The 27,684-nt window shown below is 40.2% G+C and overlaps 1 protein-coding gene across 1 annotated transcript; it reads left to right on the top strand.

Annotated features, from left to right (window-relative positions):
* Window positions 1-3,457: 3,457 nt before the first annotated feature.
* atp5po (ATP synthase peripheral stalk subunit OSCP) lies at window positions 3,458-26,526 on the top strand. Its single transcript, XM_043701284.1, has 7 exons — window positions 3,458-3,562; window positions 13,502-13,552; window positions 15,770-15,880; window positions 18,945-19,074; window positions 20,266-20,378; window positions 22,375-22,461; window positions 26,277-26,526. The coding sequence occupies exons 1-7, from the start codon at window positions 3,533-3,535 to the stop codon at window positions 26,388-26,390; spliced, it is 636 nt and encodes a 211-aa protein (XP_043557219.1). The 5' UTR covers window positions 3,458-3,532; the 3' UTR covers window positions 26,391-26,526.
* The last annotated feature ends 1,158 nt before the right edge of the window (window positions 26,527-27,684 follow it).

Below are 27,684 nucleotides of genomic sequence, written 5' to 3'. Positions count from 1 at the left end.
TAGGACAGATATCAGTGGTAGTTTCTTCACTCAGGAGTAGAACGGCCTGCCTGCAACAGTAGTAGACTCACCGATGTTAAGGACATTTAAATGGGCATTGAACATACATATGGATAATAACGGAAGGGTGTAGGTTAGATGGGCATCAGATTAATTTCACAGGTCGGCATAACATCGAGGGCCGAAGCGCCTGTACTGCGCTGTAATGTTGTATATTCTCTAAGAAACTGCTGCAGAAATCTAACAAGAAATATACTACATACTATGAGATATTGTATATGATGTCACAAGCACTTTACAATTACTCATTCATAACTCCTTTACTAACCCACACACAAGCAAAAACTACATCCCTATTTCTTTCATTCATTCATAACTCCCTACTATAACATGGTTTCATTCATTTGTTCATAAAACTGCGGTTTTGTTACACATTTTATTATTGTAAGAAAGACTAAAATTAAAACATTACTTCCAAACCCATTACTGCTTCTTCCCACCTTTGACCCTTATCAGACATATTTCGACATCAAAATGACACTCTGAATAGGTGTCAGTATTATAAACAATACCATCCCCATCAAGTCTCCACAAAACCTTATAATACTAATCAGTCCTTACCAACCATCTCTCAGACCTGAAAAGATTACACACCAAACAGTTTCCTCAATTAGTTTGCACCTTTTAACTGGGCAACAATTCCTTTAAGAAACTGTCAAAAGCAGTCCTTATGTGAAATCGCATGAATGAATCAAACTCACACCAGCAAGTAGTAAACAAATCTCACAATCCAGCTGTAGCAATCAGTTTAATATCCTTTATTCTTTTATCCAGTACAGATATAACTTCTAACTTATTTAAAGTATATAGGCCTAGTATTTTTACTAACATTTACTAACTTAAAAGGCAAAAGGACTGACACCTTTTAATTATGCACACAAACCAGACACTCCCAACTCCATCAGAAGTAACCGCCTCCATTTAACAGATATTTAACCAATCTTCTATCTGAAAGCTTTGTGTACTTTAGATTAAACAATGTAACATCATAGTGATGGTAATTAATGTATGTAAGAATTGGGGTGGGGTAAGTCCAGAACTGGGGTGCATAGATTTAGGATGAGAGGGAAAACTTTTAGAAGGGACCTAAGGGGCAACTGTTTCACGCAAAGATTGGTACATGTATGGAATGAGCTGCTGGAGGCTGATACAAATACAACATTTAAAAGGCATCTGGATGATTATGTGAATAGGAAGGGTTTAGAGGAATATGGGCCAAGTGCTGGCAAATGAAACTATATCAATTTAAGTTGGCATGGATGAGTTGGACCAAAGGCTCTGTTTCCATGCTGTACATCTCTATGCCTCTAATTATGTACAAAGGGACTACTATAAGAACCGTATTTCGGGAATCTATTGTCTCCTCAAATTTGTGCAATTGTAGTTGAAGAGGCTATTTTTGCCACTCACCAATTTCGGTCATTATTTGAACATGTTTCAACAATACCCTAGCCAACGTAACCTAATATATATGAAAGTTAAAGTACAGCATTAAAAATACTAATTGTACTTTCTATCTTTGTACTTATGCAACTTACCCCACCACAACAGCTCTTTTTGCCCTAAACGTCGATTTTGCCTGTCCTCGGATGCTGCCTGAATTGCTGTGCTCTTCCAGCACCACTGATCCAGAGCTCACAGACTTAGTTGAGAGTAATCTTGGCTCAAAGGCAGTGTATGTGCGTTTAACTCTGTTCCAGACTTGAGAATCAAATTTAGGAAGCTAGATTGCACTTTCCTGTAATACTACAAAGTGTTGCACTGGTATTTCATTGTTAGTTGTGAAATTTTGTGTAAATATGTTACCATATTATCTTATTTCTGATAAGTAACTTCATTGGCTATGGAGTGTTGTTTGTGAAAGGTTCTATATAAAAGCAAGTTTTAAGTTTGAGGTTGTCAATGTTTTGAAATGCAGTAAGAGGTGTTGCAAAGTGTGATGGTGAGATCATACTTCAAGTATTAGACATGATGGAAGATAATATTGAAAAGATGGCTGATTTAGATTAGATTCCCTACAGTGTGGAAACAGGTCCTTTGACCCAACAAGTCCACACCGATCCTCCAAAGAGTAACTCACCCATTCCCATTTCCTTCTGACTAATGCACCTAACACGATGGGCAATTTATCATAGCCAATCCACCTAACCTGCACATCTTTGAACTGAGAGGGGAAACCAGAGCACCTGGAGGAACCCCACGCAGACACGGGGAGAATGTGCAAACTCCAAGCAGACAGTCGCCAGAGGCTGGAATTGAATCCGGGTCCCTGGCGCTGCGAGGCAGTAGTGCTAACTACTGAGCCACTGTGCCGCCGTAGGGGATCCCAACCCCTTCCACGTGAATTACTGATTACTGTGGACTTGATTCAATCTAGTCTACCGTATTCACTGCTCACAATGTTATGACCTGTACACCAGAGACCAAACACACAATTAATGATCACTTTGCAAAACAGCTGCATTGAGTCTGCAACCATGACCGCAGTCACTTGTCACTTTTGTACATCATCTTCCTCTCATGCTTGCATTTATCTTTAGCCTGTTGCAGTGTCACGCTGAAGCCCAACAGAAGCTAGATGATTAGCATCACATTTTCTCCTTAGGTACTACATAACTCTCTAGACTTGGCATTGGGTGCAACAAGTTCAGACAATGACCTCTATACTCCATTTTATTTCTCCAACTCCCTCGTGTCAGGTTTTCTTGTTTTGTTTTCAGCAGAACTGACTTGCGTTCTGTGTTAAGTCTCGAACAGGTGTTACCTCCCTTTCCTATTGTCATTACCACGCTCTTTCCCTTTTTTTGCAACGTGTAATTTCTAATCTAGCTCAAACTTTCTGTGGATTTGCTGTTTTTCTCTTCTCTACCAAAATTGTTTTTCCGTTTGTATTTTAGCGGGAGTTTTTGCGGGCGGGGGAGAATGAGAAAGAGGAAATAAGAGCTGAAGTACAGGAAATTTTCAGATTCAGTCGAGGGGCCTTACTAACGTTGAGGGGAAACTTCGGTTTGAAGAAACTAAGAATTAGACTTCTTACACGATGCGAAAAAGCATAAGTCAGATATTTCTATAAATGCAAATCACATTTTACCAGAAACCATTAACTTCCACATCAAATTTTTCCTAACTATAATTACCGACCATTTTCAAAAAAATGCACCTCCTCCCTTTAATGCTGATTACAAAACCTGTGTTCTAGAAAATTCTCCCCTTCCGAACTATCGACTTCCTCCCAGACATAAAATCCGTTTCTATGGAAATGAGGAAGGACCAGGTTCTTCCTCGCGAGAGTCGTTCGCCGCCTTACCCTGTAGTGGACGCCGGGAGTTGCAGTCCTCACCCCACAGAGCTCGGCCCTGCAATGTTCCCTGCAATCGCCTACATATCCCTAGATGCAACAGCCACGCATGTGCAGAGAGCCTTCTTTTGGTGGTGACAAGGTCTTGGGTTGACCTACGTTTGGAAGAAGAAGATGGCGGTGACGACTCAGTTTGGACTCAAGGTGATGGAGAGAGAATTTAGTTCAGTTCATTGGCACAAATTGTTAAATGTTCTGTTGCTTCTAATGTTTCATTGTAGTCTCCCTAGATTTAATTTAGTAAACCTACTTGCTAGATGCTGGTAACCTATTTAAACGTTCGTAATTGACAGGATCATTCATGGTTTCGATTTTTATAAAGTTAAGATTTTTCTGCTACGCATTAAATGTAGGGGACTTGACACCCCACTTTTAAATCCAAATTTAAACGTGACCCTTAAAATTCAGAATTCATTCAGTTGGGTATTTATTTGGTAACTACAATGTCTATTTTAGAGAAGCAGAAATAAATTTTAATAAGCTTAAGCTTAAGGTAAACAAATTTTATGTTTACATTGTATAGAAATTGATGTACCAGCGTGCTAATAGAAAACAATTAAGAACAAATCTATAAAATTTGATTGGTTGTCAGCCACATCTGTTCCCAGGATGACCAGTTCCACCTCAAAGTCCCAGGTGGCCTCCTTCTTCCATGATCACGACTTCCCTTCCCAGGTGGTGGTTGATGCCCTCCAGCACATCTCTTCCACTTCATGCACCTCTGCCACCTCCACATGGACCCCACCACCAAAGATATATTTCCAGCTCTACCCCTATCAACATTCCAGAGAGACCATTTCCTCGTTGGGTCTACACCCACCATCAGCCCACACCCCACTCCTGGCACCTTTCCCTACCACCGCAGGAAGTGCAAAACCTGTACCCATATTACTCCTCTCACCTTTGTCCAAGGCCCCAAGGGATCCTTCCACATCCTTCAGAAATTTATCTGTATCTCTACCAATGTCATCTACTATATCTGTTTGCACCCGGTGTGGTCTCCTCTACGTTGGGGAGACCGGACGCTTCTTTTTTGCGGATCATTTTGGAGAACGTCTTGGACACACACACCCACAACCCCATTGCCCCGTGGCTGAACACTTCAACTTGCTCTCCCTCTCTGTCAAGGACGTGCAGGTCCTGGGCAGCCGCCACCACTGCCAAACTGTTACTATGCCTGGAGGAAGAAGGCCTCATATTCTGCCTTTGAACCCTGCAACCACATGGGATAAATGTAGATCTCAACAACTTCCTCATTTGCCCCCCACGTCCCCCCCCCACGTTATCCCAGTCCCAAGCCTCCAACTCGGCACTGCCCTCCAGACCTCCTCCCCTCCCCCCATTTATCTCTCAGCCCCGGCCCACAAGCCTCAATCCTGATGAATGGCTTATGCCCAAAACATCAATTCTCCTGCTCCTTGAATGCTGCCTGACCTGCTGTGCTTTCCCAGCAACACACTCCCAACTTTGTCATCTTCAACAGAATGGATGATTCAGAATCTGTGGCTTATCCCATCCATTATTCCAAGAAATCAGAAGACTGGTTTGAGTTCACTGCATATTTGAAACCAAACTGACAGAACAGCACAAGATCTACATTGGAACTGGGCCGTGTACCAAACTGAAGTGCACATTTGCTTGCATGGAAATACTAAAAGTAACAAGTTATGAACACAACCAGGTAAAACTACCTGATGAAGGACTATTGCCAAAACATCGATCTTCCTGCTCCTCTGCTGCATGACCTGCTGTGGTTTTCCAGCACCACTCTAATCTTGACTTTAATCTCCAGCATTTGCATTACCCACTTTCGCGCAGATAAAACTACAGCCTATTGATTTTTTTAAAAAACTGGCCCTACTGCATCAAATCAAGAAAAGTGCTGGAGCAGCCAGCTATCTACCAAATGGTATTATTAAAATCCCCATCTTCCACCATGGAAATGACACAATTGCAAGAGACTGATAAATGCAACGAGGAGGTAATCCCTCACAAGGCTCCCCGTCATCAGAGATGCAAGTACTCATCCAAATCTGTTCACTCCATGTAACATTATGCAGCTGAGTTTACTTGGCATAGTGGAAAAAAAGGCTCAAAGAACGTGCTGTCCATACATCAAGATACCCGGTTTCACCGGGTCTCCACAGCCCAAAGACATGCAGGTTAGGTGGATTGGCTATGCTAAATTGTCGATTGTGTCCAGGGATGTGCAGGCTTAAGAGGACAAGCCGTGGGAAATACACGGTTATTTTGGGGAGGATCTGGGTTGGACGTCCAGAAGGTTGGTGTGGACCTAGAGGGTCAAATGGCCTGCTTCCACACTATAGGGACTCTCCGATTTTAGAATCGGATGCTACTCAAAACGGTTGTTTCAGCTGAGCTTATGGGCGGCATGGTGGCACAGTGGTTAGTGCTGCTGCCTCACAGCGCCAGAGACCCGGGTTCAATTCCTGCCTCAGGCGACTCTCTGTGTGGAGTTTGCACATTCTCCCCGTGTCTGCGTGGGTTTCCTCCGGGTGCTCCGGTTTCCTTCCACAATCCAAAAAAGGTGCAGGTTAGGTGAATTGGCCATGCTAAATTGCCCGTAGTGTTAGGTGAAGGGGTAAATGTAGGAGAATAGGTCTGGGTGGGTTACGCTTCGGCAGGTCGGTGTGGACTTGTTGGGCCGTAGGGCCTGTTTCCACATTGTGTTTTTTTTTAAGATTACTTACAATCATGTACCTCAGGATTATAAAATCTAATGTTATTCTATGCAATGATCATCTATCAGCTTCCTGTGGTGATGATGCCACCAAGTTATTTGCTGGTAAACTATCAATATTGATTGGGCTCCATCGGAACAAGGTTTCTCTGATTTAATCCACATTCTGATCTGTACGTGGATAGAAGAGCGGAATAACTGATGTTCTGATTACTGATGATAGTCAAGCCCTCAATGTTTAACATCACTGATCTATATGGACTTCAGTAAGGCGTTCGACAAGGTTCCCCATGGGAGACTGATTAGCAAGGTTAGATTTCATGGAATACAGGGAGAACTAGCCATTTGGATACAGAACTGACTCAAAGGTAGACAGAGGATGGTGGTGGAGGGTGGTTGTTCAGACTGGAGGCCTGTGACCAGTGGAGTGCCACAAGGATCAGTGCTGGGCCCTCTACTTTTTGTCTTTTACATAAATGATTTGGATGCGAGCATAAGAGGTACAGTTAGTAAGTTTGCAGATGACGCCAAAATTGGAGGTCTAGTGGACAGTGAAGAGGGTTACCTCAGATTACAACAGGATCTGGACCAGATGGGCCAATGGGCTGAGAAGTGGCAGATCGAGTTTAATTCAAACAAATGCGAGGAAAGCAAATCTTAGCAGGACTTATACACTTAATGGTAAGGTCCTAGGGAGTGTTGCTGAACAAAGAGACCTTGGAGTGCAGGTTCATAGCTCCTTGAAAGTGGAGTCACAGGTAGATAGAATAGTGAAGAAGGCGTTTGGTGTGCTTTCATTTATTGGTCAGAGTATTGAGTACAGGAGTTGGGAGGTCATGTTGCGGCTGTACAGGACATTGGTTAGGCCACTGTTGGAATATTGCGTGCAATTCTGGTTTCCTTCCTATCGGAAAGATGTTGTGAAACTTGAAAGGGTTCAGAAAAGATTTCAAGGATGTTGCCAGGGTTGGAGGATCTGAGCTACAGGGAGAGGCTGAATAGGCTGGGGCTGTTTTCCCTGGAGCATCGGAGGCTGAGGGGTGACCTTTATAGAGGTTTACAAAATTATGAGGGGCCTGGATAGGATAAATAGATAAAGTATTTTCCCTGGGGTCAGGGAGTCCAGAACTGGAGGGCATAGGTTTAGGGTGAGAGGGGAAAGGTATAAAAGAGACCTAAGGGGCAACAGTTTCACACAGAGGGTGGTACGTGTATGGAATGAGCTGCCAGAGGATGTGGTGGAGGCTGATACAATTGCAACATTTAAGAGGCATTTGGATGGGTATATGAATAGGAAGGGTTTGGAGGGATATGGGCCGGGTGCTGGCAGGTGGGACTAGATTGGTTGGAATATCTGGTCGGCATGGACGGGTTGGACCGCAGGGTCTGTTTCCATGCTGTACATCTCTATGACTCTATTTCATGAGATTTAGTGCAAAATATATTTTAAAGGTCAATTTTTGTTGGAGATTGTCACGTACAGGGACTGGATACATGCTAGCACAAGGGAAGCAGATTGTTTATGTGCAATCAAAGCTACTATATCCTGAATAAGAAACCGAAAGAACTGTGGATGCTGAAAATCCGAAACAAAACAGAAAATGCTTGAAAAACCCATCAGATCTGACAGCATCTGAAGAGTTAATATTTCAGGTCAAGTGACATTCTTCAGAATGACTGTATCCTGATTGTTTTCCTTTTTGTTTTCCTTTTCTAATTTGTCTAGTTCAACAAAACTAATATTAATTATCATGGTTATATCCTGACTACATTTGACTGACTCAATGAAGAGACATTTTTTTTTTGGCTTGCACAATTTTAGGTAGGGTAAGATATTTTTATCTCTTTATGAATTACACAGTACTATAACACTCCTTATTCTCCTGACCTACAAAGTCTCAAGTCTCAGTCTCAACACGACACTTCATCCACTAGCACATTTCCAAAGGGTGCCTGAAAAGCACCAAAAGCCTTCAAATATAGGACTCCATACAATTCAGGAAAATTGTGCCTTTTGGATTGAAAAGCATGATGCCAGGGAAAAATCCTCAAAGAGTCTTACAGTATGGAAACAAATCCTTTAGCCTAACTTGGCCATGATGACCGTCCTGGACCTTCCACTTAGATGAGATGGTCAAGAAGGCTCAACAAGGTCTCCTCTTCCTCAGGGGGCTTAGGAAATTTGGCATGTCAATGAGGACCTTCACCAACTTTTACAGATGAATCATAGGAAGCATTCTGTCTGTCTGCTTGGTATGGTGCGTGTTCTTTCCTGTACTGTAAGGAACTACAGAACCTTATGTACACAGCCCAAACTATCACAACAGCCAACCTCCCATCCTTGGACTCCATCTACACTTCTCATGCCACAGAAAGGTTTCCAGCAATATCAAACACCTCTCCCACACCTGTAAAACTCTCTTCCAACCTCTTCTGTCAAGGCAGAAGATACAGAAGCTTAAACCCATGCATCAGCAGGTTCAAGAACAGCTTCTTCCATGCTGTTATTAGATTGCCGAATGGACCTCTCTAATTTCAAATGTTGATCTTGTTTTTGTGTACTTCCTGTTCAGTCGTAACATTGTATGCCTTGCTCTGTTTAAATGCTGTATTTCACTTACCAAAGTACAGTGAAATGTTTTTGTACAATAAATCAAACCAAAAAAGGGGGCATAGACAAGGTGAATAGCCAAGGTGTTTTATCCATAGTAGGGGAGTTCAAAATTAGAGGTTTAAGGTGAGAAGGGAAAGATTTAAGAGACCCGAGGGGCAACCTTTTCGGAGTCAAAGTGTGGCGCGGCAAGAGAAAAGCAGATCATGCAGCATCCGAGGAGCAGAAGAATCAACATTTCGGGCATAAGCTCTATTCCTGATGAAAGGCTTATGCCCGAAATCTTGATTCTCCTGCTCCTTTAGATGCTGCCTGATCTGTGCTTTTCCATACCACACTTTTTGACTCTGATCTCCAGCATCTACAGTCCTCACCTTCTCCTAGTCAGGGCAACCTTTTCTCACACATGGTGGTGCATATATGGAATGAGCTGCCAGAAGATGTGGTAGAAGCAGGTATAATCTTCATCAATTGTGGAAACATTACTGAACCTACTGTCAGATACAGTAACTGAGCATTCGGACAAGTGTAGCTGATTGGACTTTTCTTTTGTGTAGTCATACTTTAATTGATTTATTTTAAGATGGTGTACTGGGGAGTGTGTGTAATGTTTGTTTGGATTTCCAGTGGGCATTAATAAGATTTTGCACAAAACATTATTGATAAACATGAGAGCTTACAGAATTATGGGTGACCTTGTGCCATGTCAGTAATTGGTTGATTGAGATCTTGGAGACCTATAGAAAACCTTTTTTTCTAGTCAGTTGTTAATAAGCCAAGCGATATTCCCCAGGGATCTGTAAGTGAACCTCAGATCTTTGCACTATTTGTGTGTCCTTGTATATCAGTTGCTGCAAGTAAGTATGTAGATGTAGGATGCGATGAGGAATGCAAATGGTGTGTTACTCTTCATAGAAGATTCAAGTATAAGAGCAGGGATGTCTTGCTGAAAGTATATAGGGCCTTGCTGAGACCATACCAGGAGTTTTGTGTGAAATTTTGATTGCTTAGAACAAGAGGTCTTGGTTTTAGAATATAGGAGCAGATTTTAAATGCAGATGAGGAGAAATTAACCCTTCCCTCAAAGGGTCATGAATCTGTGGAGTTCACTCCCCCTAAGTGCAGTGGATGCTGGCATATTGATTAAATTTAAGAAAGAGATAGACAGACTTTAATTAGAAATTGGTTGAAGGGTTATGGGGATCAGGCAGGAAAGTGGCATTGAGACCAAAATGAGATTAGCCATGATCATATCAAATGGTGGAGGAGGCTCAAAGGGATGAATGAGGTAAAAACAATGACTGCAGATGCTGGAAACCATAATCTGGATTAGTGGTGCTGGAAGAGGATTCCTGATGAAGGGCTTTTGCCCGAAACGTCGATTTCGAAGCTCCTTGGATGCTGCCTGAACTGCTGTGCTCTTCCAGCACCACTAATCCAGAATCAAAGGGATGAATTGCCTACATTTGCTTGTTCTCTTTATCTGAGGAAAAAAATGTTCTGGCTATGCAGAGAGTACAATGAAGGTTAACCAGTCTGTTTCCTGGGTTGCAATGAATGATGTTTGAAGGGAGAATGAATTGGTTTGGAGTATATTCAATGGAGTTTAGAAGGGTCTCATAGAAACCTACAAAATTCTAATAGGATTAGAGGGAATTACAGAACCAGGGGGTCGCAGTTTAAGAGTATAGGATAGCTATTTAGGACTGACATGAAGAGAAATGTCTTCATGCAGAGCTTGGTGAACCTGTGAAATTCTCTGCCACAGAAAGCGGTTGAGGCTGAAACATTGTATGCTTTCAAAAAAAGGAGTTAGACATAGTTCTTAGGGATCAAAGTATATGGAGAGAGAATGGGATCAGGATTTGGATGATCAGCTATGACCATATTGAATGGTGAAACAGGCTCAAAGAGCCAAACAGACTACTCTAACTCCTACTTTTTATGTCAGTAAAATGGAGGACAGATATCATGCTGTCCTGTTCTGAAGATGTAGAATTTAGTCTTGAGTCCTAGATGTATAAAGAGATGTACTGCATGGAAACAGACCCTTCAATCCAATTCATCTATGCCGACTAGATATCCCAACCTAATCTAGTCCCACTTGGCCCATATCCCTCTAAACCCTTTCTATTTATATACCCATCCAGATGCCTTTTAAATGTTGTAATTATACCAGCCTCCTCCACTTCCTCTGGCAGCACATTCCATACACTCACCACCCTCTGCGAGAAAAAGTTGCCTTTCAGGTCCCTTTTAAATCTTTCCCCTCTTGCCCTAAACCTGTGCCCTTAGTTCTGGACTCCCTCACCCCAGGGAAAAAGACCTTAACTATTTATCCTATCCACGCCCCTCATGATTTTATAAACCTTAATTAGGTCACTTCTCAGCCTCCGATGCCCCAGGATAACAACCCCAGCCTATTCAGCCTCTCCCTGTAGCTCAAATCCTCCAACCCTAGCAACATCCATGTAAATCTTTTCTGAACCCTTTCAAGTTTCACAACATGCTTCTGATATGATTCTTAGAAAGTGAGCAGGGTGGAGGTGAAAGAGCAAGCATTACAACTTCTGGAAGGTGCCATGGGGGCATGAAGAAGTGTAAGGAGTGATAGAGGAGTGGACCAGGGTGTCAACAAAGGCAATAGTCTCTGCAGAATGTTGACAGTGGAAGGGAGGAGGAGGTGTATTTTGTGGTGGCATCTTGTGGTTGCAGAAATGGTGGAGGATGATCCTTTGAATGTGAAGACCAGTGTGTTGTAAAATGAGGACAATGAAATCCTATCATTCTGGGAAGGAGGGAGAAGATGGTGAATGCAGAGATGCAGGAGTTGGATTGGACATGTCTGAGGCACACCAGTGCAGGTTGGCATAATGAGAACAGATGTGACAGAGCTAGAGAAAATTAATGGAATGGAATTCTTGCAGGAATGTGTGAGGAATTGTAGTCCAGGTTACTGAGGGAGTCTGTGGTTTGTAATGATATTGCACTGGTGAGAGAAGGATGGAAAACATGAATTTTTCCAATCAAGAACAGGAAGCAGCACAGAAGACATTATCAATGTTTTTGCGAAAATGTTGCTAGGGACCCAAGCAGAATTGGAAGAAAGAAGGTTCCACATTCCTCTCGAAGAGACAGGTGTTGCTGGGATCCATCAGGTACCCATGGTGATACTTTTGATTTGTTTCAGTCCTACATGAGCCCCCACCAACAGATCTTTTTCCAATATGTTGATGTCTTCCTGCTTTTGTCAGGAATTGGACAAATGTATCAATTTTGCTTCCAATTTCTAATCTTTCAATTTCATCTGATTATTATTTGATTGTTCTCTTCCCTTCTTTGATTTCACTCATTCCATTTGTGAGGTCAGACTGTACACCTCAAACTATCACAAACCCACCACCTCCCACAGTTACTGTAACCACACTTCGTCACACCTGGATTCTGTTCCATTCTCCCAGCTTCTCCATTTCAATTGCATCTATTCTGATGATGCCACCTTCCAGCATGATACTGAGACATGACATCCTTTACTGTAATCTAAGGAACCCCAACACCACCACCTCACCCCAAAAAAGTGGTTTACAGTGTATGGTTACCGAATTTGTTGAGAGCACGAACGTAGATAGAAAACTAAGTTGAGAAAATGTCACAAAGATAAATATCGGTTAAGTGAGTGGGCAAGAAAATGGGAAATAGAGTATTACGGGCAAGTGTAAAAATGCCCATTATGGTAAGAATTTTTTTAAAAGTATGTTATCTAAATGGTTAGTGATTGCTGAGGGATCTGAATGTCCTTTATGATTAATCGCAAAAGGTTAGTATACAGGTATAGCACGTTAGTAGGAAAACTAATATCATTTATCTGTTATCATTTACCACAAGGAGAATTGAATAGAAAAGTAGCAAGGTTAAGGTTCGGTTATACAGGGCACTAGTCAGACCACATCTGGATTGCTGAAATACTGTGCACAGTATTGGTCATCCTATTTAAGGAAGGATATAAATGCTTTGAAGGCAGTTCAGAGTAGGTCTGCTCAATTAAAACTTGGAATGAGTGGGTTGTCTTATGAGGAAAAATTGGACAAACTAGGCTTCTATCTGACAAAGCTTAGAAAAGTAAGAGGCAACTTGATTGAAACATATAAAATCCTGGGGTGCCTTGGCAGGTTAGATGGGAAGAGAATGAGGGAATCTAGTTTTTGGAGTTGCTGTTTAAAAACCAGAGATCATCTATTTAAAACGGAGATCAGGCAAGAAAGATTTGAGGCCTGAGAGTCTTTGGAACTCTCATGTTGAAAATATAGTGGAAACAGGGTTCTTAAATACTTTTCAGGCAGAGGTAGGTAGATCCTAGTTAAGTTAGGGGTGAATGGTTATCAGGGGTTAGCGGAAATGCGGACTTGAGGTTAAAATCTGTTGAGCTATGATATCATTAAGGCCTGGGGCAAGTTCAAGGGGATTAATGATTTACTACTCCCAATCCTGATTTTTGAGTTCTCATTGAATTTTGCTACCTGGAACTATTGCGTTGGCTTTGAAAGTGACTGACTCATCTGTATCGGTAAAATATTTTGTTATTTCTGCAAGACTGAATGTAGAATATATTTTATATATTAAATATTCCTGTTGTCTCCATCCCCTCCCCAAAAGAACTTGTGCCGAGTGATTTATCCAAATCATCTCCTTCAATGGCTTGCATTGTATTCTAACCTTTGATCTATGTCTCTTAATGTGAATTAACACTGATATATTTCCTTGGCAACTTTAGGTCCGTTACTTCAGCACGACAGTGGTCAAGCCAGTGAGCAAACTGGTCATGGTATGTAATTAGCTTCATTTTAAAGTTTTAGAATTTATCTTTTAACTTTGATAATACCAGTTGCGAATGCAGTTTTATGGGATAATTTTCTTGACTTCCTAATCGAAGACTTTCTCTTAATACAGTAATAATATTAAAAATGCTGGAAACACTCAGCTGAATTAGTAGCATTTCTAAATAGGTATAGTTTTAATGTTTGAACCCTTTTGTTATTTAATCAATCCTGCTTTCAACTCCATTATAGTCTTTCCCTTTTGTTCTTTTTTGCATTTTACACCCTGTCCCAATTCCATTGTTGGCAGTACTGTGGCACATTGGTTAGCACTGCTGTCTCACTGTTCTGGGGATCCGGATTAGATTCCACCTTCGGCTGACTGTGTGTAGAGTTTGCACGTTCTCCCCGTGTCTGAGTAGGTTTCTGCCAGATGTTCTGGTTTCCTCGCATGGTTCAAAGATGTGTAGGTTAGGTTCTTTGGCCTTGGGGAATGCAGGTATAGGGTAGGGGATGGATCTGGGTAGGATGCCTTTCGAAGGGTCAGTGTGGATTTATTGGACCGAATGGCCTGTTTCCGCACTGTAGAAATCCTAAGTCAAGATTCTAAGTTCTAAGTCACTTAATACCTATTACATGTCCCAGTTTTGATGAAAGATCATTGATCTGAAATATTAACTGTTTGTGCACAGATATTGTCAAATTTGATGGATATTTCTCGAGATAAAGTTCTTTGTTTATGTACCCAAATGACAGATGTATAGTAATTTATAGGCCAATTTGAAACATTTGGTCTTTCTGTTGGTGCGAATATGGAAAGCATTGTTTTTTTTTTTGAAGACTCAAAGTTACTGGTGCTCCTTTGGTTGAATGTTTTTATTTATCAATACCTCCATACCCAAGTTTTAACCCAATGAAACTTCTTTGGACTGCCTCCAATTCCAGTGTACATTTCCTTAAATAAGGCAATCAAAACTGTTCACAGGTAGGGTCAGTCTACCTCGTGTCTTGTATAGTTTCAGCAAGATCTCCTTATTTTTACACTCAGTTTCCTTTGAAATTAAGGCCAATATTCTATTTGCCTTCTCTATAACCTGTAGGACCATTTATAATAGCTTTTAGTGATTTGCGCATACAGACCCCGAATTCATCTGTCCTGCAGTTTTCTGCAGTTGTTTTCCATTTAAGTAATATTTTGCTCTTCTATTCTTCTTGCTAAAGTGTATAGCCTCACTTACTCCATCTGTCAAATTTGTGCATACTCACATATTAACTTGTCTACATCCCTCTGCAGACTCTGCATTATCCTCAGCACTTGCCTTTGTACCTATTTCATCTGCATTCAGTTCCCACTATCCAAGTCAGGATGTGTGTTGGAATCCCACAGAAGTCCTGATGCACTGATGTCTATGGGAATTGTCCGGGAAATTTGAGATTTCAATTGGCAATTCTCCTTACTAGGGCTGAAAGTTTCCTTAACTGGATAATTAGGAGAAAGTGAGGACTGCAGATGCTGAAGAGTGTGGTGCTGGAAAAGCACAGCCGGTCAGGCAGCATCCTAGGAACAGGAGAGTCGACATTTCGAGCATAATTCCTGATGAAGAGCTTATGCTCAAAACGCAATTCTCCTGCTCCTCGGATGCTGCCTGACTAGTTGTGATTTTCCAGCACCACACTCTTCTTACCTGGATAATTATCCTACAAATGTAATAAAGAAAAATTCTACCCCTGAATAACTACTCAGCTGACCCACCAATCACTCACACTGACCTATCCACCGCCCTACCATTCTATCCATTCACCAACAGTCACACTAGAAATTTAAATTTGCCTACTGCCAGCTGCTGCTGTAAAAAGCATCATGACTTGTGTTTGTCTGATGCTACAGCAATTTGATTGCATTATTGGATGGGTGCTGCTTTCCACATTTTTGAACATTCCAAGCTTGAGCAACCTGGCCAAAAACATGGAGCAGCCATGAGACAGGCAGAAAAGTAGGCAAGAGCGGCAATTCAGTGATTGCCACTACGCAAGATCCAGATGATGAATTACAACTATTACCTCGGACAGTTTGTACTGGATCAAATTTTTTAGCATGAATTAAGTTACTACAGCGTACAGATTCTATAACAAAAGTCTCATTAGACAAGTTCACTGTATATTGTGTAAATTTATTTTTCATTCATTATTTGCTGCACTGTGACATGGTGTGTATTTACTCCTAGCCGCCTATTCAAGTTTATGGAGTCGAAGGAAGATATGCCACAGCTTTGTACTCTGCTGCCAGCAAGCAGAAGAAACTAGACCAAGTGGAACAGGAACTAAACAAGATTGTTGTGAGTGAGCAATTCTTTATCCCCCCTTATCTAAATAAAAGAAAGAAACATTTAAAATTGTAGAGCTTCCCACATTAGGTTTAGAGTTTTAATAGTAACTATAAAGTAAAATAAAATAGTCATAGAGTGGTAAGAATTCATGATCTCTGCTGCTTGACAAGGTAGCAACATTGAGAAGAAGTAGCACGTTTTTCCATGATAAAGAAAATTCACATTAATAAATCGCCTCAGGTGCCTCCATCAAGTAACATCTGCCTGAAAGGGCATTGACAAAAGCCTTGGGCTAGACACTTTTCTAAGCATTTGGCTGATAACACTGCTTAAAGATATAAAGCAAAGGAGCAATAAAATATCTTGGAAGATTGGCCTTTTTTCAAATGATTCAGTAAAAGTCAGTAATGTAAGTTGAAAACTCTGATTTTAAAAGCAATGCCAAATGTTTTTTTATGTTTACTTTGAGACCGGTGAATAGTGTGGCAAAGTAGTAGGACAGGTGATGTAATTCAGTGTAGCAAAGTGAGACGGTGCAGGCCAAATCATACTACTTTAAAAGGGATACAAGAACAGAGTCCTGTGGTTTTGTGCATAAATCTTTGAAAATGAGGGGGCAAGTTAAGAAAACATAGTACAAGGACGTTATTACAAATCTATAAATATTAGTACATCCCCAGCTTGAGTGTCCAAATTCTAAGTAAAACACTAGGAAAAACATTCTCCCTGTGTCTGCGTGGTGCTCTGGTTTTCTCCCACAGTCCAAAGATGTGCAGGTTATGTGAATTGGCGATGCTAAATTGCCCATAGCGTTCAGGGATGCGTAGGCTAGGTGTGTTAGTCAGGAGTAAATGTAGAGTAATAGGGTATCAGTTTGAGTGGGATACTCTTCGGAGGGTCGGTGTGGACTTGTTGGGCCAAACGGACTGTTTCCACACTGAAGGGATTCTATGATTCTATGATTAGGATTTAGAATGCAGAGCTAGCTTGGGTATAAATTCAGTAGTATTCTTTGAAGGGAATTAAATAATTTCTGGAAGGTGTAATGGAGTCCTTGAATACAAGGAAAGTGGGACAAATTGGATTGTTGATCTAACAACCTGCCAAATGGTGTCCTTTGCTTTACTGTTTAATAATTCCATTCATATGTATCTTGAAGCCACAAGAAGTGAAACAACTGACAGAAGTTACTTGCTTTCTGGAAACAGTTTCTGTTAAACTGAAATCCATTATTTCTAGAGTGAGTGCAATGACACCTGAAGTTCTTTAAAAATCATCAATATTTGTGATATATAAAACATGTATCAGAAAAGAAGTCGAAGCTTGAAAAGCATTTTGAGAGAGAGCTCCATTCCACAGCCTTTCTTGATGTTATTCCTCTCTGTAAAAACAGGCAAGTTTATAATCACAGCTTTTCACAAAGAGGACTTTTGTTCAAGGGACAGCTGATTATTGACACATAGTGGGGACAGTCTAGATTAACAAAGAATTTCGAGTCAAGGGTATCAAGATGCTTTTTGAGCACCCTTTTGTATTAACGAATTGGTAAGTTTCCTTTGTCTCTAACCATTGTTGCAGAATAAATGTTGCTTACTGTCCTTGGTTTTTTCCCCTAAATAGTCCAACCATATTGGCAAAAGTGAAATTCTTCAAGGGGGCTGCCTAGACATATCCATTGTAAATTCAGTCAGATGTTTTTAGAAATGAAGTGTCTAGGATTGATGCAAATATGGTACTGTGATCCATCTGCTATGTGCACTTGCACCCATGGAGTCAAACCACTCCCATTTTTTCCAGTGTAAGCCTTTAACTCATCAATTTCATTTTAGTGAGAAGCAAAGGTAAACCGTCTGTCTATGCTTTATCTGCCAGAAGCAGAGGTAACTCAATAATCTATTCACAAATAATCAATACCATGATCGGGGTTCCCTGTTTTTCTTTATCTTGCATTTTACAGCTTTATAACAGAGGTTAGGGATCTCAGTTCTGCCTCTGCAACAATTTTTTACACCATTATTTACACTGAAACTATCGCAGGGAACTTCAACAAAGGTGTAATCGAAAATAATTGAATGTCGAACCAAAGAAGGAGCTATTATGCATTTATGTGATGTTGGCTCGATCTAGAAGTGGTGTCGGCCAGAAGTGAGCCACTTGAGAAACTTATCCATTTTTGTAGGTCAAGTGACTCCTGCAAAATAGTTGCTTCCTTCAAATGAAAGTCCCAGATATTAGATCAGTTGACAGAATTAAAGATTAACTTGGCAACATAGCAAACACATTTGTATATAGAATGTCCACTCTTTTTTTTTTAAATAGTATAATATTCAGAAATTAGAGCAGTTGCTAATTTGAAAGCCATAGTAGGAGTTTCCTTCTGTTGTGCTGGTCCATTTGTGAAGGTGCTTTATTTCCTTGTACGTATTTCTTCACCCAGAGAGCTAAAGTGTGAGGGACCTGGCCCTTCGATTGACTGTGTACCATGGCTCCAATTGGCCTGACTCTAATTGCTATCTTATTATGGATGCCAAACATTTCATTTAATACAGTCAGTTTATCTATAATGCAATGGTTGCATTCTTGCGCAACACCGTAATAGAAAAATCATGCTTTAAAAATAGCGCTTAGTGTTGGCAATGTAATTATATTATAGCCAACACATGTTTTAAAAGTTTGCACTGTAGAAACACCATCCCTAATACGTCAATAGCGTTAACGAAATGCATGCTATAACAGAACGACCTGTATTAAATATGCCTACCTTAAGAGTGGCTTTGCTATAATGTACATTATTTTTACCTACTGTTTCCTTGTCATCGTTTAACATAAGCACCCTGTATTTTGAATATTTGCCAGTAGTTGGATTTATTCAAGTGTTTGCAGATACTTCCTCTTTTAACCCAAATCTACCTAAAACCTTAGTGCTGCCATTTAAAGAAACTGAAGTTCTTGATAACTTGATGCAGTAATATCATATATTGCAACTAAAGAGACATAAGTTTTCAAAGATTAACCTCTTATGCTGCTATAATTTAACTTGTTAACAGTTCCATATCCTCTGTGTATGTTCCAGTCATTAATGAAAGATCCCAAGTTTTATGGAGTGGTCACCAATCCTCACATTAAGCGCAACATCAAGCAAAAAACTGTGAATGATGTCCTGTCGAAACAGAAAGTGTCCCCAACCATGCTCAACTTTATCAGTAAGTGATTGTGTTACCTCCAAGCTAATTTTGCACTTGACAGTACTTTCACTAATTATATGTTGCAAAACCGAATATTTAAATAAACTATACAACTTAGTAATCCGATCAAATTTTCAGGAATTTTAATGTCAAACAATTTACAACAGCATGTCTATCCAAAATGAATACTGTTACTTCATAAAGACAAAAGTATTTCGTGGGCAAATACCCCATAGGCAAAAAATGGACACTTGCTTCTGGTTACTCTAGTTATATGTAATCTGAAGACATTTACTCCATGTCAACACCTACAATATCAGCTGCTACTAAAGGAATAAACTGAAAACAGTAAAGTCCAAGTAGAATATTATCAATTCTTGGCTAGTATATGCAAAGGAAATGCCTAACAAATCCTGATACCTCATTTGTCTTTTGGCTAAACAGTACTTTTTATTTTAGCATGAAAGGAGGCCGATTTGCTGTTGTATTCAGGCTCTAAAAACTAATTGCATTGTCATGTCCCCTTCCTATATCTATCATCATCCTCTGCTTCAAATATTTATCCAATTTTCTCTTGGAAAATACAATACTCCTCATGGGTTTTCTTAGAATGATAAATCATATAGTACAGAAGAGGCCCTCTGGCCAAACAAGTCTCAACTGCCAAAAAGTGTACTACCATCTACAGTGGTCTCATTTTTCCAAACTAGGTACATAACCTTGAATGTTATGACACTTCAAGTGTTTGTCCAAGTACTTTTAGACTGTTGTAAATTTACTCACTTCAACTACACTGCCTGGTAGTGCATTCCAGATTCTGAATGAAAACATTCTTCAAATCCACTCAATACTACTGCCTTTTAGTTTTAAAAACGTATGCCCTTCAACTAAGTGAACAGCTGCTTTCTATCCACCCTGTCCATGCCCCTCATAATCTTATACACCTCAGCCAGGTCCCTCCGCAACCTTCTCAGTTCCAAAGAAAGTAACCCATGCCTATCTTCGTAGCTGAAATGTTCCATCCCAGGCAACATCCTGGGAGTTTCCTCTGAGTATTGCAAAAAAGATGTTAATTGTCATAGCATACTACCTCTAGACTAGACTAAAAAGCATATTTTTCTTTTATCCTTGTTCATTTTAGTTAAAAAGTAGTAATAACTGGAATGCAGACTAAGCATTAAGTAATGATAATATAAATTTGTTTTTCAGATCTGTTAGCTGAGAATGGACGGCTGCGCCAGACTCCTGATGTTGCTTCTGCTTTTAGCAAGATCATGAGCGCACATCGTGGGGAGGTACTCTGCTCAGTGACTACTGCTCAGGTGAAATGAGTTTTTTTGTGTAAAATTGTAATGTGCTATACATGGTGTGTTATAATTGCAATTGTCTACACCGGGTGGACTGCAATAGTTCAAGAAGGTAGCTCACTGCCAACTTTTTGATTCTAATTTTGGATGAGCAGCAAAAGACATTCACAATTCATGAAGAAATTTTTAAAAATCTTTCATATTCACTGAGCAGTTTTTCTCATCTCTATTGACCACCAAGGAGGGACAAATTGTAAAATAGATGTTTTCTTGAAGAAACTAAAGGGGGAGGTGAAGCCAGTTGAAAGCCAGGAATTTATGATTAGATATTACACAGCTTTGAGAAAGCTTCAGCCTATGCAAGAATAAAATAGTGTAAGATGAAAATAGTTAGAATGGAAAGAAAAGTTGAAGGTGAAAGAGATCACCAAATGGTGATACTTTCTCTTATATCCTAACATTATAAGATCAGTGCTTTTCAAAGACTTAATAGCCTTAAACAAGAGAAGGACCAAGGAAGTGCTTCAAAGATCCCTGAAGTATTGCCTCAAACATCTGGAAGCCCTTTGCTCAGAAGAAACTGACTTGGAGGAACTTCTTGGACAAAGGGACACAATTCTTCAAGAATATCAGTCAGCAAAGGGAGGTACAGAAAAGAGAGCCTGAGAAAGGAATGCCAGCAGTCTCCAGACCAATGACCAATTTCACCTCCCAAAAACACCTGCCAAAGGTCTGGTTGATGGTGCAGTTCAAGGAACTGGCTCATCAGCCACACAAGAACCCTCAGAACCTTTGACCAGTAACACAGAATTTCATAGTTGTCAATCATACTAATTAGTGAGTGAGTGCCAATGATGAAGACTTAATAGTTGAAGGGGAAACACATTATTCAGCATGAAGAATAAAAACTTAACACTTTAGCAATAGAGAAAAATTTTAAGATTAAATATGATAGAGGCCAGAAGTCTTGATAAGAGGAAGGAGAATTGAGAATAATGACATGAAAACTTAGTGCTGCTGGTTAATGACTACACTTTGTTCTTTACACCTTCAGCTATAATGAACCAATGAATTGCCTGTAGTTGGGAGTGCTTGAGCAAAAAAAAGAATTGACAAAGATAAATGCACTTTTTGTAACTAGTCCAATGAGCAGAGGAGGTAATTGATGTAGAGAACAAGAGGAATAGGTAGAGCAACTTGAGGGGGGAAAAAAGCAAATTTACTAGAGTGCTGTACGGATCAGCAAGATCTAGAGTAGCAGTTTTCAATCTAGCTCTGTGAGCACACTGAAAATTAAATGAGGGGAGAAACAGTCACTGATCCCAACATTAGTAATAGATTTGCAGGAAATGAAACACACTCTTGGGACCTACAGATATGCCCAACCATTTGCTACGTTGAAAGCAGAAAGATTACTGAACTTTAATAGTGAAGTGAGTTGAACTATGTAAAGAACGGAAGCATTTACGGATTTGCAAGCCGAATAAGTGAATGTTTAAAACTCTGAAAGTCTGCATTTACAGCCAAAGCTGCTGTACATGCATTTGTAAAATTGCAGTGATACTTTTAAATCCCATCCAGCAGGTGTTTTGAATATTGATAATACCAAAAATACTGAACCAATTGACACCATTCTGTGTCAAAGTGGAAATAGCAATCACAATGGTGTTAATTCAATAGATAAAGTGATAGCTATTGTACTGTTTCTTTTGCTGAACAGTTGAGTCATTGAAAATTCCAGAAATCTGATTGAAGTTGCTAATGCAGTTACCTACTAGGACTTTTCAGCTGTAATTCAGGATCTGTGATTCAGTGCACCATTACAACCCAAGTTCTAACAAGAGTCAACTCTTGTCCAGACAGAAAGGTATAGAAGAGATGGTAAACCCGTTGAGTGCAATTGGGCATGGGCAGATGGATCACTGAATGCATTTAAATGGCAGTCCTTATCTCCTGCATTAGGCACATGATTTAAATTTAAATTGATATTTTTATTTTCTTCTTTTGGCAGCCCCTGGATGAAACAAATCTTTCAGAGCTAAAATCTGCTCTCAGTGGTTTTCTGAAAAAAAGTGAAACTCTGAAATTGGAGACAAAGGTAAGATGAAGTGCAAACAATTGGCTAGAATTAGCTGTGTTTCGTTTTAATAATGAGGAGAAAGCCAAGGGGTGACCTAATAGACAACGTTGAGATTATGAAGTGTTTGGAATCCTAAGTGATATGATAGCATTAATAAATTCATTAGGAAGTTCAGGGTAAACATCTTTCTTCAGAAATTGGTGAAGAGAATAGTATATAAACATTTTAAAGGAAATCTAAGTAAGCAACTTGGATTTCAAGAAGGAATTGGATGTAAAACCTGGGATCAAAGGGTATGGGGGAAAAGAGGGAATCGACTATTGAATTGGATGACCAGCCATGATCATAATAGGGGGCAATGGTTCAGTGGTATTATTGCTAGACTATTGATCTAGAAACGAAGCTGAAAATGTGTTGTTGGAAAAGCGCAGCAGGTCAGGCAGCATCCAAGGAACAGGAGAATCGACGTTTCGGGCATAAGCCCTTCTACGTCGATTCTCCTGTTCCTTGGATGCTGCCTGACCTGCGCTTTTCCAGCAACACATTTTCAGCTCTGATCTCCAGCATCTGCAGTCCTCACTTTCTCCTATTGATTTAGAAACTCAGCAAACATTTTGGAGTCCTGGGTTAGAATCCCACCATAGCAGTTGGTGAAATTTGAATCCAATATAAATTAAATTTGGAACTAAGAATCTACTGATGTCTATGAAACCATTGCTGGAAGAATCCATCTGGTTCACTATAGTGAAGGAAAGGAAATCTGCCATCCTCACCTGGTTTGGCCTCTGTGACTCCAGAGCCACACCAGCTGATGTCTCAACTGCCCTCTGAAATAGCTTAGTAAGCCACTCAGTTGTATCCATTACTATGAAGGCACCTCAATGAAATGAAACCAGATGGTCCACCTCGCATTGACCCAGCAAAATTCTCCTTACTAATATTTGAGGGGTAGTGCCAATATTGGGAGAATTGTCTCACACTCTAGTCAAACAGTAGTGTAACATAGTCAAACTCTCAGAAGCATACCTTACTATGTCCAAGACCGCAATACCACCATCTCTGGATACTTCCTGTCCTACCAGCTAAGTGTTATATAATCAGGAGGATGTTGTCTTTGGAGTCCTTAATCTTGACTGTGGACTTCATGAAGTCTCATTGTATTAGGTTAAACATGGGCAAGGGAACCTCCTGCTGATTACTACATACAGTCTTCCCTCAGTTATTGAATCAGTACTCCTTCATGTTGAACAAATGAAGTACTAAGGATGACAAAGGGAAATGTGCTCTGGGTGGGGGACTTTAACATCCACCACTAAGAATAGTTTGGCAGCAATACTACTGATGAAGCTGGTCAGGTCCTAAAGAACATAACTGCTGGACTGTCTCAGCAGCAAGTGGAGAGAAAACAAATAAAAGTTGACCCTGTCCTTTCAAATCTGTCAACTGCTGGTGTAACTCTCCATGACAATATCAGTAAAAATGACAAATGCATAGTCCTTGCAGAGATGAAGTCCCATCTTTCACATTGTGACACCTTCCATGTTGTGTGCCAGTATCACTGTGCTAAATGGGACAGACTTCGAACAGATCTAGCAACTCGACTATGCATCCATAAGGTGATGTGGGCCGTCAACAGCAACAGAATCGTACTCCAATACAATTTCTAGTATCGTGGCCTGGCACATTCCCCACTCAACCATTACCATCAAGCCAGGGGATCAATGCTGATTCAATGATGAGTGCAGAAATAGCACCGGGTATACCCACAATACATGTCAACCTGGTGAATCTACCTAACAAGACTGCTTGTGTGCTAAATAGCATAAGCAGCAAGTGACAGAGAGATCTAAGCTCTGCAGTCCTGCTAAATTCAGTTCTGACGGTGATAGGCAATTAAACAACTGACTGGAGAAGGATGCTGCACAAATATCCCCATCCTTAATGATTGAAGAGCCCAGCACATCAGTGCAAATGATGAGGCTGAAGCACGGTGGGCGGCACGGTGGCACAGTGGTTAGCACTGCTGCTTCACAGCGCCAGAGACCCGGGTTCAGTTCCCGCCTCTTAATGATTGAAGAGCCCAGCACATCAGTGCAAATGATGAGGCTGAAGCATTTGCAGCAATCTTCAGCTAGAAGTGCCAAGTGGATGATCTGGCTTGATCTCCTCCAGTGGTCCCCAGCATGACAGCTTTCAATCTTTAGCCATTCGATTCATTCTGCATGATATCAGGAAATGGTTGGAGGCTTTGGATGCTGCAAAGGCTACGGGCCCTGACATCGTTCTGGCAATGATACTGTAGGCTTGTGCTCTAGAGCTTGCTGCTCCCCTAGTCGAGCTCTTCTAGTACAGCAACAACATTGGCATCTACCCGACAATGTGGAAAATTGGCCAGGTATGTCCTGTATACACAAAGCAAGGACAAATCTGACTTTGCCAAATTACCAACCCATCAGTCTACACTTGGTCGTCAGTGAAGTGATGTGATGGAAAATCTCATCAACAGCGCTAGCAAGCAGCATTCTGCTCACTGACACTTATCTCTAAACAAGATTGATTACTTAAAAGAAAAAAAGTTTATTAGATATCTTGTGGCAGTAAAACATTAATGCCATATTGGCATTATTATGGGAAAGAGTAATTACAACGTGAAAGGTTTTCCTGAGTAAGTTCTATTACAAATATGAGCACAAATGTTTAATGAGAAGACTTGACACAGTGTAGTGAATGGGCATGCATATAAACTTAAAATTTATGTTCTAAAAGTACTAACATAGATATCAATTTTGATTGGATCCTAGTATCTTCTGGTTACTTTGCCCTTCATTCCCTACTATCATATCATTCCTGCCAATTCAGATACTTTTCAACATTGAATATTTTTGTTTACATGTTAGATGCATTTTCAAAAGCACATGTGCTTTAATGTGCATGAGAAGTGCACTGTTTGCATATGATGTCACAGGTAGATTCTGTGTGATGATGTAGTGTCTGGAATTGTGCATTTCTGGATAAGAAGATCACAGCAAACACTGCTTTATTTTTCAGTCTTTTTCTTAAACCCAGATCTGATAGTTTAATAAATTTCTTTCCTCTCAGAAGAGGTACGAGAAATAGTGAGCAAGGAGAAAAAGTAGCACAATAAAATTGAAAAATCAAAAGGGAGCAATTCTAGAAATGGTCAAGTAGCATTTGTATTTTTTTTTCTTCTTTGGCCATTTTTACCTTGTCCTTCCTGAGGGTTGATCTGCTGCTAAGGTACATTTCCATCTATAGTGGTTGTGGGAGGATAATGGTAATGTTAGCCTGATTCAAACTTCAACTTATTGGATGAATAAATCAAAATTGATTTTGTTACTAGGATTATTGGTGATTTCTGCTTACTCTTCATGAGCATCACAAGTACTGGCTTGGGGCATCACAATCTGTTCAACCATAAGAACAGTGACTTCTGTCATTTATGTGCCTGCTGATCGTTTGCTGTTCAGATGAATATGCCTCCAGTAGAAATTAACAGAAAGCAATCAAAAGCTCTGCTGACTTCCAAGTTTACATCAATCTGCTTTCTCTCCCCCCTCCCGCCCATCCTTCCTCACCGCCATATTAAACAAATAGAATGCCATTTTACTTGCCCAGATGCAATTAACAAACTTGGCAAAGACTTGAAATCTTTCTCATTTGTATGGCTTGCTGTTTAATGATGTGAGTTATCAATAGAACCAAGTTATATACTTGCATTTTATATTATCTATGATCATGCAATGTGACTTTGAAACTACAGAATTGCATGCTTATTTCTTCTTCACAAGAAAATCACTTTCTTTTAATTCTAGACTGATCCTTCAGTCCTGGGTGGAATGATCGTCAGCATTGGTGATAAGTATGTTGATATGTCCACAAAAAGTAAGATTCAGAAGCTCAGCAGACTAATAAATGAAGCTATATAATAGCATCACCCAAACCTGTGTAACTTCCTTTGGATTTTACTGTAAATCTGTTCAACTAAATGTACAGTGATCACTGTCCTTGAGATTTACGTTCATTAGTGTATAGAAGATTTAATAAAATAATCTTCCATTTAAATGCTTGTTATAGCTGTTTAATATACATAGTAGAGAACTTTTATTTTACAGTAAGTAATGACATTTATTTGATTCTGTGATCTGAGTGTAATGGCACAAAAAATACGAGCATGATGTATATCACAGGCACTTTTTTTTTAAACCTTGTCTTTCAGGTCACATTTAAACACCACAAAGTACTGGAAATCAAATTAATAATGACACAATGTTGTCACTTAGGATTTCAGGACCATCATGGAAAAGTTAGGTCAGGTAACAATTACACTTAAGAATGCAAGAAGAAACAGTCAATGTCAGAAGGAGATGGCTTGAATTAGAGAAATAAGGAGGGGGAAAAAAAACTGGAATAAAAGTGAAAGTTTCTGGAGAAGTGTTTTCTTTTCTTTTTGACAATGTGCTTTGTGTACGAGTTAGTACTCTGATGTTTCATTTACTTCTTTTCTGGTTCTTCAAGGTTGAGGTTAACATCAGGCCCATAAATCATGTCATGAAAGAGTTTTTGAATTGGCTTGAAATATCCACACTAATACCTGTGACTAATTTAATTCAAATATGCAGTGCAAATCTAGCAGTTTCTTGAAGCTCTTGTGAGTCACCAGCCACAATGTCTTCTGCTATTTTATAGTCTCATCATATTCATTGACAAGGCCAGGTGCAGAATAACAACCAAAGTAATGAATGAGAAGGCCGCCATCAAGTCCAGAACTAAATGACAATAGTTTGTGAAAAGATTTGTAGCTCGGGTGCTCGTTGTTGTGGTTCTGTTCGCCGAGCTGGGAATTTGTGTTTCAGACGTTTCGTCCCCTGTCTAGGTAACATCCTCAGTGCTTGGGAGCCTCCTGTGAAGCGCTTCTGTGATGTTTCCTCTGGCATTCCTCTGGCTGTTCTCTGTTTGGCTTGTCCTATAATAGTAGTGTTGTCCCAGTCAAACTCATGTTGCTTGTCATCTGTGTGTGTGGCTACTAAGGATAGCTGGTCATGTCGTTTCGTGACTAGTTGGTGTTCCATGAACAGGAGTGAGCTGTCCCTGAACCCTCATCATCTCACTCTTGAAAATCTCCCACTTGCCAGACATCCCTTTATCTCCAAATAGCCTCCCCCATTCAACCTTCAAAAGTTCCTGTCTAATATCATCAAAATTGACCTAGCACTAATTCAG

Source organism: Chiloscyllium plagiosum, chromosome 12 (genome assembly GCF_004010195.1).
Source record: "Chiloscyllium plagiosum isolate BGI_BamShark_2017 chromosome 12, ASM401019v2, whole genome shotgun sequence".
Lineage (NCBI taxonomy): Eukaryota > Metazoa > Chordata > Chondrichthyes > Orectolobiformes > Hemiscylliidae > Chiloscyllium > Chiloscyllium plagiosum.
Note: the sequence above shows the minus strand (reverse complement) of the source record. Positions and strands in the feature narration are given on the sequence as shown.